The sequence below is a fragment of the Mustelus asterias genome, chromosome 10, assembly GCF_964213995.1.
Source record: "Mustelus asterias chromosome 10, sMusAst1.hap1.1, whole genome shotgun sequence".
Lineage (NCBI taxonomy): Eukaryota > Metazoa > Chordata > Chondrichthyes > Carcharhiniformes > Triakidae > Mustelus > Mustelus asterias.
Genome location: NC_135810.1, coordinates 45588954 through 45602154, shown reverse-complemented (window position 1 = coordinate 45602154; position 13201 = coordinate 45588954). Strand labels below are relative to the sequence as shown.

The window sequence follows — 13201 nt, the reverse complement described above, 5'->3', positions numbered from 1 at the left end:
AAAAGGGTTGTTCCAATACATGTACCTGTCTTTTGATGTGTCATCGGCATGTGCAATTTTTCAGAGGGCGATGGACAATCTGCTGCGAGTTGCCTCACATCCTTTAAAAAGTATCTGGATGAGCACTTGGCAAGTCATAACATTCAAGGCTATGGGACAGTGCTGTTAAGTGGGATTAGGTGGGAGGTCAGGTGTTTCTCACATGTCGGTGCAGACTCGATGGGCCGAAGGGCTTCTTGTGCACTGCATAATTCGATGAGACTCGACTGCGCCAAGAATATTTTGGGCAGCTTTTCAACAGCCGCCCTCCATAAACTTCAGTTCATTTAGAGCTCTGCTATTCACCTTCCCTCCTGGCCCACACTTACTCATCACTTCTGCTCTCACTGATCTACAATGGCTCCTGGCCACCCTAGCCTCAAATTCATAAGTCTCATCTTTATGCTTAAATCCTTCCATAATCTCAACCCACCTCAAGTTCCTAGAATACTACAACATCCTAGAGACTTTGCTCTTGACCCCTGTGCCACACACAAAAGCCCTCCACTTTCCAATGTTGTCATGCCTTCAGCAACTTAAGCCAGAATCTAGAATTTACTGCCTAATGCCTCCCAACTTTTCATCTTTATCACCTACTTCGGATCTTAGTTAAAATCCAGCTCTTTCAGTAAGCTTTCAGTCACCTCTCCCAGTCGCTCCTCTAGCTCAGTGCTGATATTATCTTATTCCTGTGTATGATTGCTTGGGATGTTTTGTTACAAACACAATATAAATGCCAGTTGTTATATTAGAAATGCCTTCAACAGATTAGTGAAGCAGCCAATTCTTAAACAAAATCATCCAAAAACATGGACAATTTGGACCCATCAGCCTTTGAACAACTGCCCGAATTAGGTCTGTACACAAGCACAAACGATATTCGGCATAAACTCTTGAGACAATGTTACTACTGATTTAATCTCTGCACTAGTGATAGTAGCTCAAGCTAGCTGAGATCTTTTTTAAAATTACAAATCACCCAAGGGGTTAGCTGCAGTACAATTCCTCACTATCTTTCAACAGCAAGTCAAACAGATCAGGTAACAAGGATTAACTACATCAGCACAACTAACTTCAAGCAGCATAGGATATGAAATTACAATTTTGTGCACAAGAAAAAAAATAAAATCTGACAGGAGAGAATACAGCAATAAATAATTCTATTTTACTATAAATATTTCTGTTCTGAGAATACAGTAAATCATATAACTTGTAAATAGAAAGTAAATAGTAATGTAAGCTACTTGACAATAATCTGTGTGTCCGATGAAAACAAGTTACTCATTTGGTTTATATTTTTCTTTTTAAATAAAGCAAGCCAAGGTTTTTCAATTATTTATTTTTCAATCACACGCAATTTAATTGGTTACAATGCCCAACTGCAAACATAAATTCTATTAGTTCTATTAAAGGGAAGAGAGAGTATCTACAACCTTTCCCACAAGAAATGTAAACAATCATTTCACAACAATTGGGTTCGTTTCTAAAACTCCCTGTTAGAAGGTACAACACAAATATTAACACCATAGGTTAGTACCAAACACTAAGTGGATTGAAGAGAAACAGCTCCATCAACAGGCAGGAGACAGCAATCCAAACACTGCAGAATTATGATTTAATTCTTTCAACCCTTTAAACACTGAAATGTTTTTGTTTGGGAATAAGACTTTCTGCAAGATTTTACTTTAATAGGAAACTCTATGCATCATACAATGAATTAAAACATTAATCTGAGGGCCACACTGTGGCACAGTGGTTAGCACTGCTGTCTCACAGCGCCAGGGACCTGGGTTCAATTCCCGGCTTGGGTCACTGTCTGTGGAGTCTGCACATTCTCCCCGTGTCTGCATGGGTTTCCTCCAGTTTCTTCCCACAGTCTGAAAAACGTGCTGGTTAGGTGCACTGGCCAAGCGAAATTCTCCCTCAGTGTGCCCAAACAGGCGCCGGAGTGTGGCGACTTAGGGGTTTTCACAGTAACTTCATTGCAGTGTTAATGTAAGCCTATTTGTGACACTATTAAATAAATCTCTAGGACCTAAATTGCCCAATTTCCTCCAGTCATTTTAAATCTCCAGAGTAAGGCATCAGTTAAATAAACTTCTGGAACCGAGCTGAGTTTTGAAACTACAAAGTATTGCAATCACAATGATAGATAAATAGATAAGCAGCCATTTAAGCAAAATAAGGTTCTGGTGCTGAATCAGTAACTTTTCTTCAAAACAAATTAGTCACTTATTACTGCCAGATATCTAAGCAGATGGGCATCCGCTCACTCAGCTGGAACAGTCAAATACAAATTTAATACAATTTCATTTTGTAGCTCTGCGAGGGATGATTTCCTATTTATTGCTTGTATTGAATTGTAAAAATGTGCATAAAGAGCATAATGATTTTGCTCAAAATAGCATACTTCAGAAAAGAATTGGAACAGATTTACAGATGACCCTGTAATTGTAAATATATTGTGAAAATGTATGTAGATATGTCATAACATTAAAAAAGAGCACAACACCAAAATTAAAATGCAGATATCAGTTAGAAAAAAAACAAGTTGCATTGATATGGCAACATCTAAAGAAAAACCCCATAAAATATTTTGTAGAGTATTTAAGGAAATGGGCATCAAGCCATTATGGAATACAGGAGAATGAAAGCATGGTTTGATAGATGAACTTTGAGCAGTTTTTTTAAAGAAGAGAAGTGGAGATAGACTGGGAGTTTCAAGAATAGGACCAAAACAGCTAAAGTGCTTTGCTAGCAAGGGTGGAGCAAGGGTAAACCAGTCGGTGGAAGAAATAATTTAGAAGAGGTTAACGAGCTCAAGATCATTTATTGGCATAGCCATGGAACTAGACGACAAAAACAGGGCACTGGAGAATGATGGCATCATTAACCATATAAAATCTGCAGTCCAAAGAGGGAAGGATAATTTATGATTAGTTGCAAAGGGTGTTCATTCATGATTTTGACAACAACTGCTTAATGCTACATAAAGGGTCAAGATCATCTAGAAAAGGTCAAATAGCAGGTTTTAGGAAAGACATTCCAGGACTTCAGAGAAAGAGAGTAGTTTGGAACTGGGGTAGTAACTGAAGTAGGACAATGGTTCAAAAGCTTTTATTTGTGCTCTAACTTGCATCATTTGAATTTGAGGGATCAGAAGTGGGTGCTTGCTTTAGAAAAACAATGACTGGTTTAATAGAAGTGAACATAACAATGAAGAAAAGGGAGCAATTAAACAAAGAGCAGAGAAATATCAAGACATATCATGGCCAAAGAAAATTTGATTGCACGAGGGAGTAAATTTTTGAATGAGTGAGATGGTGAGAAATATAGGTGTGATGGAAGACGAGAGGTAAAGGAAATGATCAAGGGTGGCTTTACCTGGGGTGTTCGAGCAAGCAAGAGCACGAAAATTGAGGCAAAAGGTGATAATGCAATAAGTACTGAAAACATAACTGGGGAAATATTGCTGATTTTGATCTAGATAGTTATCCCCAGGAAGATCTTCAGTTCAATCCACAATTTCAGTAAGGCAACTGTTATCGAGTGGAAGGTGATGTACTTCAATTAGGCAACTTAAATCCAAAAAATTATTTCAGGGACGTCACAAACAAAAAGAAATAGGGGAATGATTGATCAGCCAGGAACAAACAGAAAAGGGGTGCTTTTGAAGATAATTTTAAATCATTGGTGGCAGTGTGTCATGGTCATAAAAGGCCCAGTACTCCAGATGAAGCTTAACTAAGGTCTTATACAAGTTAAACTGCATTAGTTATTGCTAGCTACTAGGATGCAGTCCTTCTGGACTTGGGGACTTGTTAGCCTTTAAGTATAACAATTTTCCCAGCACCTTTGCCTTAGTGATGATGATTGTTATTCCTGCCTCCCATTCACCTCTTGATTTTCAAGTATCTTTGGGAAGTTTTCTAAGTCTTCTACAATGAAGACAGACACAAAATATCTGTTCAACTCCTCTACCATATCCTTGTTTTCCATCATCAATTCTCCAGAATCACTTTCTAGAGGACGAACACTACCTTTTAGTTAGTCTTTTCCTACTTTAAATACTGGTAGATATTCTATGTTTTTACATCATTAGCTAGCTTTCTGGTACTGTAGTATCTTCTGTTATTTTTTCAGTCATTATTTACTGGTTTTTAAAATCCGACATATTTCTGATTGTGATAGCCCCCAAGACCTGCCTGGGGGAATCACTGTTTGACCTTCCTGTACGACTTATGGAATATGAATTCCCTGGGGATTGGTAATTACCTTACCTGGTGGAGTTCATGTATCGAACCCTTTAGCCCCCGCGTGAGTCCATTATTGTATTGCCCCATTTGGGACCTGTTTGTATTCACTACAGGCTTGTGGTTTTGCTTTACTTTATTTTCTGCAATAAGGCACTGTTCCTTTATAGCTGACTCCTAGAGTTATTATACTGCCTTATCACTAAATTGTGCAGATTTGTAGTATTTCTTTTAATTTGATACAATCCTTAATTTCTTTATTCAGCCACAGAGTGTGCATCATTCTCAGTCTATTTTTTCTTACGGGGTAGAAGTTTGCTGAGTGTTAATAACCATCTCCAAAGTCTGCAACTGCATCTCTACTCTCTTACCATTTAACAAATCAATTTAACTAGCTTTACTTTTATACCCTTCTATAATTACTTTTACTTAGGTTTAAAACACTGGTTTTCGACCAACACTTTACCCCTTCAAACTAAGCATGAAATTCTACAATGTTATTATCGCTGTCACCCAAAGTCTTCTTTATCATTGATTAACATCATCTCATTGCTCATTACCAGGCCCAGACTAGCTTACTCCCTAGTTGGCTCCAAGGTATGCTGCTCTAAAAATTGTCTCGCATATATTTCATGAGCCAATTTTTCAGTCTTCCTTTGCCAATCTGGTTCATTCAATCTACATGTAGATTAAAGTCACCTGTGGTTATTACAATACTTTTCTTATACACTCCTCTATTTATTCCTGTATTTTCAGTCCAACCATATAACTACAGTTAGGGGAGCTATAAAACTACTCCCACAAGTGACATTTACTATTTCTTATCTCTACCCAAACTGATTCAACATCTCATTCTTTTGAGTCAAGGTAATCTCGGACTCCTGTACTAATGGCATCCTTAATTAAGAGCAATCCCACCAAATTTTCCTAGTTACCCATCTTTTTGAAATTACAATTTTTTTGTTTTATTCACTTACTGGATGTGGGCATTGCTGGCAAAGCCAGAATTTTTTTGCCCATCCCTAACTGCCCTTGAGAAAAGTTAGTGGTGAGCTGCCTTCTTCATAATTAGGAACAGGAGTAGGCAATATAGTTGATCTCAACATGGCCTCAACTCCACTTTACTGCCTGTTCACCATACCCCTTCAAATTTTAACTAATTAAAAATCTGTCCACCTCTTCCTTAAATTTATTCAAAGTCCCAGCATTCACTACACTCTGGGGTAGTGAATTCCACAGACTCACGACCCTCAGAGAAGTAATTTCTCCTCATCTCTATTTTAAATCTGCCACCCCTTATCCTAAAATGACGACCATTTGTTACAGATTTCCCTACAAGAGGAAACATCCTCTCTACGTCTACTTTGTCAATCCCCCGCATCATCTTATACACCTCAATTAGATCTCCTCTCATCCTTTTGAACTCCAGGGAGAATAGGCCTAAACTGCCCAATCTCTCTTCATAAGAGAAATCCCTCATCCCTGGAATCAATCTAGTGAAATTTCTCTGACCCACCTCCAACGCAACTAATCCGTCCTCAAGAGGATAAAAACTGTACACAATATTCTAAGCATGGTCTCACTAATGCTTTCTATAATAGCAGTAACACTTCACTAGTTTTATATTCTGTTCCTTTAGCAATAATTGCCAAGATTTCATTTGCCTTCCTTATTAACTTCTCGAACCACAGCAGTCCTTGTGGAGCAGGTACACCCACGGTGATGTTAGAGAGAGAAGTTCCAGGATTTTGACCCAGTGATAGTGAAGGGATGGCGATATATCTCCAAGTCAGGATGTTAAATGGCTTGGAGGGGCACTCCCAGGTGGTGGCGTTCCCATGTGCTTGCCGGCCTTGTCCTTCTAGATGGTACTGGGTTTGGAAGGTGCTGCTCGATAAGCCTTATTGAGATCCTGCGGTGCACTTTGTAGATGGTGCACACTGCTGCCACTATTCACTGATGGATGAGAGAGGGAGCGAATATTTGTGGAAGGGGTGCCTTCAACATTTGCCCTTGTGTTGGCGGAGCTGCACTTATCCAGGCAAGTGGAGTGTGCACCATCACACTCCTGACTTGGGCCTTGTAGCTGGTGGACAAGCTTTGGGGAGTCAGGAGGGTAGTTACTCACCACAGGATTCCTAGTCTCTGACCTGCTGTGGTAGCCATAGTATTTATATGGCTAGTCCAGTTCAGTTTCTGGTCAATGGTAACCCCAGGATGTTGACAGCGAGGGTTTCCATGATGGTAATGCCAGTGAACATTCAGGGGCAACGTTTAGATTTGGCAACACAGTGACTAGCACTGCTGCCTCACAGCGCCAGGGAACAGGGTTAGATTATTGGCTTGGGTCACTGTCTGAGCGGAATCTGCACATTCTTCTTGAGTCTGCATGGCTTTCCTCCGGGTGCTCCGGTTTCCTCCCACAGTCCGAAATTCACGCTAGTTAGGTGCATTGGCCATGCTAAATCCTCCCTCAGTATACCTAACAGGTGACAGGGGATTTTCACAATAATTTCATTGCAGTGTTAATGTAAGCCAACTTATGACACAAACAAACAAACAAACAGATTCTCTCTTGTTGAAGGTGGTTGTTGTCTGGCACTTATGTGGCACGAATGTTACTAGCTAGATGTCAGCCTAAGCCTGGATTTGTCTGGGTCTTGCTGCATTTCGACGTGGACTGTTTTAGTATCCAAGGTGTCATGAATGGTGCTGAACATTGTCTAGTCATCAGCAAACATCCCCACTTCTGACCTTATGATGGAAAGAAGATCATTGATGATGCAGCTGAAGATGGTTGAGCCTAGGACACTACTTTCAGGAACTCCTGCAGTGATGTCCTGGGGCTGAGGTGATTGGCCTTGAACAAACACATCTATCTTCCTTTGTGCTAGGTATGAGTCCAATCAGTGGTGAGTTATCCCCCGATTCTCATCAAACTTCAGTTATGTTAGGGCTCCTTGATGCCACATTCGGACAAATGCTGACTTATGTCAAGGACAGCCACTCTCACCTCACCTCAGGAATTCAGCTTTTTCGTCCATGTTTGAACCAAGGCTGTAATGAGATCAGGAGCTGAGTGACCCAGGCAGAACCCAAACTGAGTGCCAATGCGGAGAATATTGCTAAGCAAGTGCTGCTTGATAGCACTGTTGATGACTCTTGCCCTGATGACCGAGAGTAAACTAATGGGGCGGCAACTGGCTGGATTGGATATGTCCTGCTTCCCACATTACTGGGTAGATGCCAGTGTTGTACCATTCAATATTTAGGTCCCAGCCTTGGTCACCCTGCAATCACGTCTCCGTGATGGCTGTCAGGTCATACATACTTATTTCTCTGTGCTAACAATTCATTTACTCCATTATGAATGCTGCATACTGATACAGAACTTTTAATTCTGTCTATTTTTTTTTTTGCAATCTCTTGACATAGCTTCTGGTGCATTCTTAAGTTTGCACTTTCTGGGCCCGATTTAACCATCGCGTGGCCAGCGCACAGTTAAGTCGGGCATGCGGCAAGTAGCACGGTCCGCGCCGGTTCCCCCTTTACCAAGATACGAAAATGGCCACGATCGGGACCGTGCCCAAAACGGGCGTGACGGCCATTTAAATGCATTTGCATGCATTTAAATTGACTTGATGGGCTGCACGCCCAACTTCCCCCTTTACCACCGCGTTTGCCCATCCAGAATCGGCGCGAAACAGACATGCTCCACAAAAGTCCAATTCCGGCACTCCAGTTAGATAGGTGCCTAGCTCCCCACGGTCCACTGCCACTCTGCCTGAGATCAGTGGGGGTACCACTCTGCCTGACATCGGTGAAGGGGGGGGGGGGGGGGGGGGGGCGCGGTGATTGGTCTGAGTGGTGGGGGATAAGGGGGTCAGTAATGTTGTGGGGCTGGGGCAATGTCTGTGGGGCCAGGGGGAGGCATTGTCCGGCCCGGGAGAGATGTGCTCGGAGAGCAGCATTCTATCATTTTTTTTCCTGCACACGTGCAGTTGGAGGCACCAATTGGAGCTTCAGGGTTCCGGGTGCGTTAAGCCCCACCCACAACAATTCGGAATCGCTGATATTTTTGCATGCACAGTGCAGATGGAGGCGCCTGAGAACGGGTCTAAAAGTCGAATTTGAAACACTCCCAATTTCAAGTCCATCCAGCACTTAGAAACAAAATGGTAAAATAGGACCCTCTGTTTCTTCCTGCCACATTCCAGTTATCATTGCCAAAATCACTACCCTGCTCTCTTACCTCATTGTTTCCCTTCGATTTACTACATCACCTCTCACATGATCCTTTCCCCACCCCCCACCAATATTTTTTTTAAAGCCCTCTCTACCAGCCTAGTTATACAACTCACCAGAACACTATTTCCAGCATGGTTCAGGTGAAAGTCCAAAACAGTACAGCTCCCACATTCGCCAGACTAATGGAAACATATTTCTCCCAAACCCGTTTTTGAGCTACGCATTCATTTCTAATCTTTTTTACCCTATACCTATTTGATCGTGGCTCAGTTAATAATCGAGAGATGATAACATTTGAGGTTCTGCTCACAATCTCTGAGCAGAACCTCGTTCCTAGACCCACATCCTTTGAACCAACATGGACCATAGGTTTCTTCCACAAGTTTATCTCCAGCCTCAAGCAGATATCCTGAACTCTTGAAATAGGCAGGCAGCACAGCCGTCTGGACTCTGACAATCCCCCTGACTATAGTGCCCCCTACTATTCCTATTATCCATTCCCACTTGAATGGTTTCCTGTACTATGATCAGTTTGCTCATTCATCCTGCAGCTCCCACTTTCGTCACCGCCAGCCAAAACAGCCTCAAACTTATTGGACAACTGCAAGAGCTGAGGCTCCTCCACTTCTTCCTGCTCAATCTCCTTACTTGTAGTCTCACCCTCCTGTCTTTGACCACTGACAAAATCTGAAGGCCTGAACCCAAGGGATGACACTAGGGCAGCACAGTGGTTAGCATTGCTGCCTCTCAACGCCAGGGACCCGGGTTCAATTCCGGTCTCAGGCGACTGTGTGTGGAGTTTACGCATTCTCCCCATGTCTGCATGGGTTTCCTCCAGGTGCTCCCGTTTCTTCCACGGTCCAAAGATGTGTGGGTTAGGTTGATTGGCCATGATAAATCATCCCTCAATGTCAGAGGAATTAGTAGGGTAAATATGTGGGGTTATGGGGATAGGGCCTGGGTGGGATTGTTGTCAGTGCAGGCTTGATGGGCCAAATGGCCTCCGTCTGCACTGCAGATTCTATGAAGACTGCCTCCTGGAATAAAATGTCCAGGTAACTTTCCCCCTCCCTGATTCATCACAGTGTCAGTGACATTACACTGGGGATACAAAGAAAATAGCAAGAGAAAGAAAAAGGAATAAGAGAAAAAAAACTTAAGCAGGATATCAAGAGTAACAGTAAAAGTTTTTTACAAGTCGAGAAAGAGTGGGTAAGAGTAATGTGTGCCCCTTAAAGACAAACATGGGTGATATCACAATTGAAAATAAGCCCATGACAGATTTGCTAAATGATTACATTGTATTTGTCTTCAAAGTACAGGTTCTAATGCCTCGATATTAAAAATAATTTTCATTCTCGTTTTCAAATCTCTTGAAGTCTTGCCTCACCACATCTTTGTGACCAACTCCAGCATCTACTTACTTCTTCGATTCTCTAGTTTCCCAATTTCCAACACCGCCATTGGCAGCATGGCCTTATGCTCGGAAATTCCCTCTATACTGCTCCTTTAAGATGTTCATTATAGTTAAAGTTTATTTATTAGTCACAAGTAAGGCTTACATTAACACTGCAATGAAGTTACTGTAAAATTCCCCCAGTCACCACAGTTCGGCGCCTGTTCAGGTCAATGCACCTAACCAGCACGTCTTTCAGAATGTGGGAGGAAACTGGAGCACCCAGAGGAAACCCATGCAGACACGGGGAGAATGTGCAAACTCCTCACAGACATAAACCAAGTTGGGAATCGAACCCGGGTCCCTGGCGCTGTGAAGCAGCAGTGCTAACCACTGTGCTACCATATACCTACTTCCCTGATCAAATTTAATATGCTATAAAAATGCAGATTGCTGTCTTTGTAAGAAAATCTTGCAAATCATAGACTAACATCTATTATGCAAAAGTTATTAAAATCTGCCTTTAAAGATGAAGTGACTGACCCCTTGGACAAATATGAACTTATCAGGAAACTGGCATGGATCTGCAATGTCTGAAATAGAGGAGCTGAAACCCTTTCTGAAGACGGCAAAGGTGGAGAATTTTTATGACTCCATGATCACTGACGTCTAGATGGGTTGCTGAGAAATCCGTGAGATATGCCTTGGTTATGTCTGAGATTTAATGTTTATGATGTGTTAGGCCACAGTTTGCCTCTTAATTCATATTTATTTCATGTTAGTTCTGGATGTTAAAGCATAAGATGGATATAAAATATATTTAATATATATTTATTGACATTTCAATGATAAAATATTCTGTTTGATTAAAACCATAGAACTTTGTGGCTTTTTTCTATTAATAAGTGCCAGGGATTTTGAATTTCACTGACATTACAAAAAAAGTTACTGATCCCTAACTGAATTGCAACAAAATTTATTTCCTTATCTCAATACTTGCTTAAAAGTTGTTCAACTCTTAACTTTTTCTAGATTCAACAAAATGTTAACTTGTTCTTTTTCCACAGATACCTTGAGACCTGGTGAGTAATTCCAGCATTTTCTGCTTTTAATTCATTTCTGGGGGAGGAGGCATGGGGGGCTGCTGCTGCAATACAAACGAGTGGCAGTTGCACTATAGTTGAAGCTCTGGTTAGACCAGTTTGGGTATGGCACCTGAGGGAGGCTAGTTTTATCTTGCAGGAGATGCAGATTCAACATAATAATACCATAGCTAAATGGGTTAAATTGTGAGGACAGGTTATAAAAGACACTATGCTTGCATAGAAGGTTAACAAGATAGTGGATTAGGTTGATTGGCCATGCCAGTTGATTGGCTAGTATCCCTTTGTGTCAAGGGTACTAGCAAGGTAAATATATGGGGTTATGGGGATAGAGCCTGGATGAGATTGAGATTGTTGTCAGAGCAAGCTTGATGGGCTGAATAGCCTGCTTCTGCCCCCCCCCCCCCCCACTGATCTCAGAGTGGCAGTGGTAGGAATTCAATGATTCTAAATGATGTGTCTAAACTAATTAATGGATTGGAAAAGGTAATTGATTGGGGAGTCAAAAACAATGAGCATAAAATTAGAGTTGTTTACCCTGTCCTCCTGTACAACCTCGGTTCCTGAACAAAGTAGCACCACAACTTAATTAACACAATCTCAAATGTATAAAATTAACATCTTTATTACACCTCTTTTGCAATCATTATACAAATTGTAATATATCCATTCTATAACATGCTATATTGTTGAAAAATGTTTACCCTTAAAATATGCAGTAACTGCCAAAACCAAAAGAGAGAAAAATCAGGATAATTTAATAGATGCACTCTTGTCAACAAGATTTTCCACTAACCGAACAAGGAAAATAAATCTCAACACAAATTTTCTACACAACAAATTAAAATCTCAATTTAGTGCAAATTAATCTCAAATGGTCATGAAAGGGACTACTCATCCAAGAAACTGACAGGTGTTCCCCTGATGCTTTACTGTTGACTAGGTGTGCCATAGAGGCCAAACAATTATCATAGTTTAACTTTGCATAGCCCGGAGATAAAGTTTGTTATATGTCAACCAGAGAGCAGAAGTACTGTTCAAATTGGTCCCAAGGTGCTTATTTAGGGAGAGGAAAAGGTCAGTTCTCCTGATCAACACCGAATGACTTCTGCTGGAAATACAATGTATGCATATCAGATAGTGAGCACTCTGGCTTTGCTACACTATTTCCTGTAGTTGAATAGCCTGCTGACTTTAAAAATATATATATATTAGTGTCACAAGTAGGCTTACATAAACACTGATTTGAAGTTACTGTGAAAATCCCCAAGTTGCCACACTCTGGCACCTGTTCGGGTACACTGAAGGAGAATTTAGCAAGGCCAATGCACCCAACCAGCACACCTTTCGGACTGTGGGAGGAAACCGGAGCACCCAGAGGACACCCATGCAGACTCCGCAGACAGTGACCCAAGCCAGGAATTGAACCCAGGTCCCTGGCACTGTGTGACAGCAGTGCTAACCACTGCGGCACCGTGCCGCCCCATGGACAGTCAAGGATCGCACACAAATAAAGGACTTGAACAAAAAACCAAAAGATGCCCAAGTGCTTCAGTGCAATCCCACAGCTAAAGATGACAACTCCAGAACAAGCCAGGAATGCACAGCAAACAAATCAGTAACAAGTTAAATAATTCATCACAGAACATTAAATAATGCACTATCATCATTCAAAATTAGATCTAACCAAAAAATTGAGGAAGCATAATTGTTTGACTGCTACCGCACCTTAATTTCAACAAATCATTTAATCTTACCATTTAAGGCACACCATTGCTCATCAGTACCATATATTAATCAATTATTTATTCAATGGTAGTCTTATTTCAGCAAACAACTAAAATAGTTCAATGTAGTTTTATATTGGTAAACTTACTTTATTTTTGGTGTGACCTCCTGTTGTGTATGGTTGTTTTCAGGTGCCAAGGAATGTTGCAATGGAGAGAAAAAAAATGATTGTCACATATTATGCCAAAAGTCATAAAATATAAAACAATATACTTTGCAAAGATAATAGTTCTACTCCAGCTATTTTCTCCTTAGTCATGCTATTATCTCTTAGGAGAAAATAGCATAGCTGAGTCAGGAAAGAAAGCTACTCTGAAACATTTACCAATGTTATGCTAAGGCTGGATAAGAGATAGTGATTACATCATGTTTGA

The 13201-nt window shown here is 41.0% G+C and overlaps 1 protein-coding gene across 2 annotated transcripts in view; it reads right to left on the bottom strand.

Moving 5' to 3' along the window:
* Positions 1 to 13201, bottom strand: part of sugt1 (SGT1 homolog, MIS12 kinetochore complex assembly cochaperone) — a 152089-nt gene that overhangs the window by 81071 nt on the left and 57817 nt on the right. The window contains exon 8 of one of the 2 annotated variants that reach the window (XM_078221689.1): positions 12916 to 12935. In XM_078221689.1, the coding sequence (XP_078077815.1) occupies positions 12916 to 12935 (20 nt within the window). Of the gene's footprint in view, positions 1 to 12915; positions 12951 to 13201 lie in introns of both variants that reach the window. The other variant, XM_078221688.1, reaches the window with a different exon arrangement.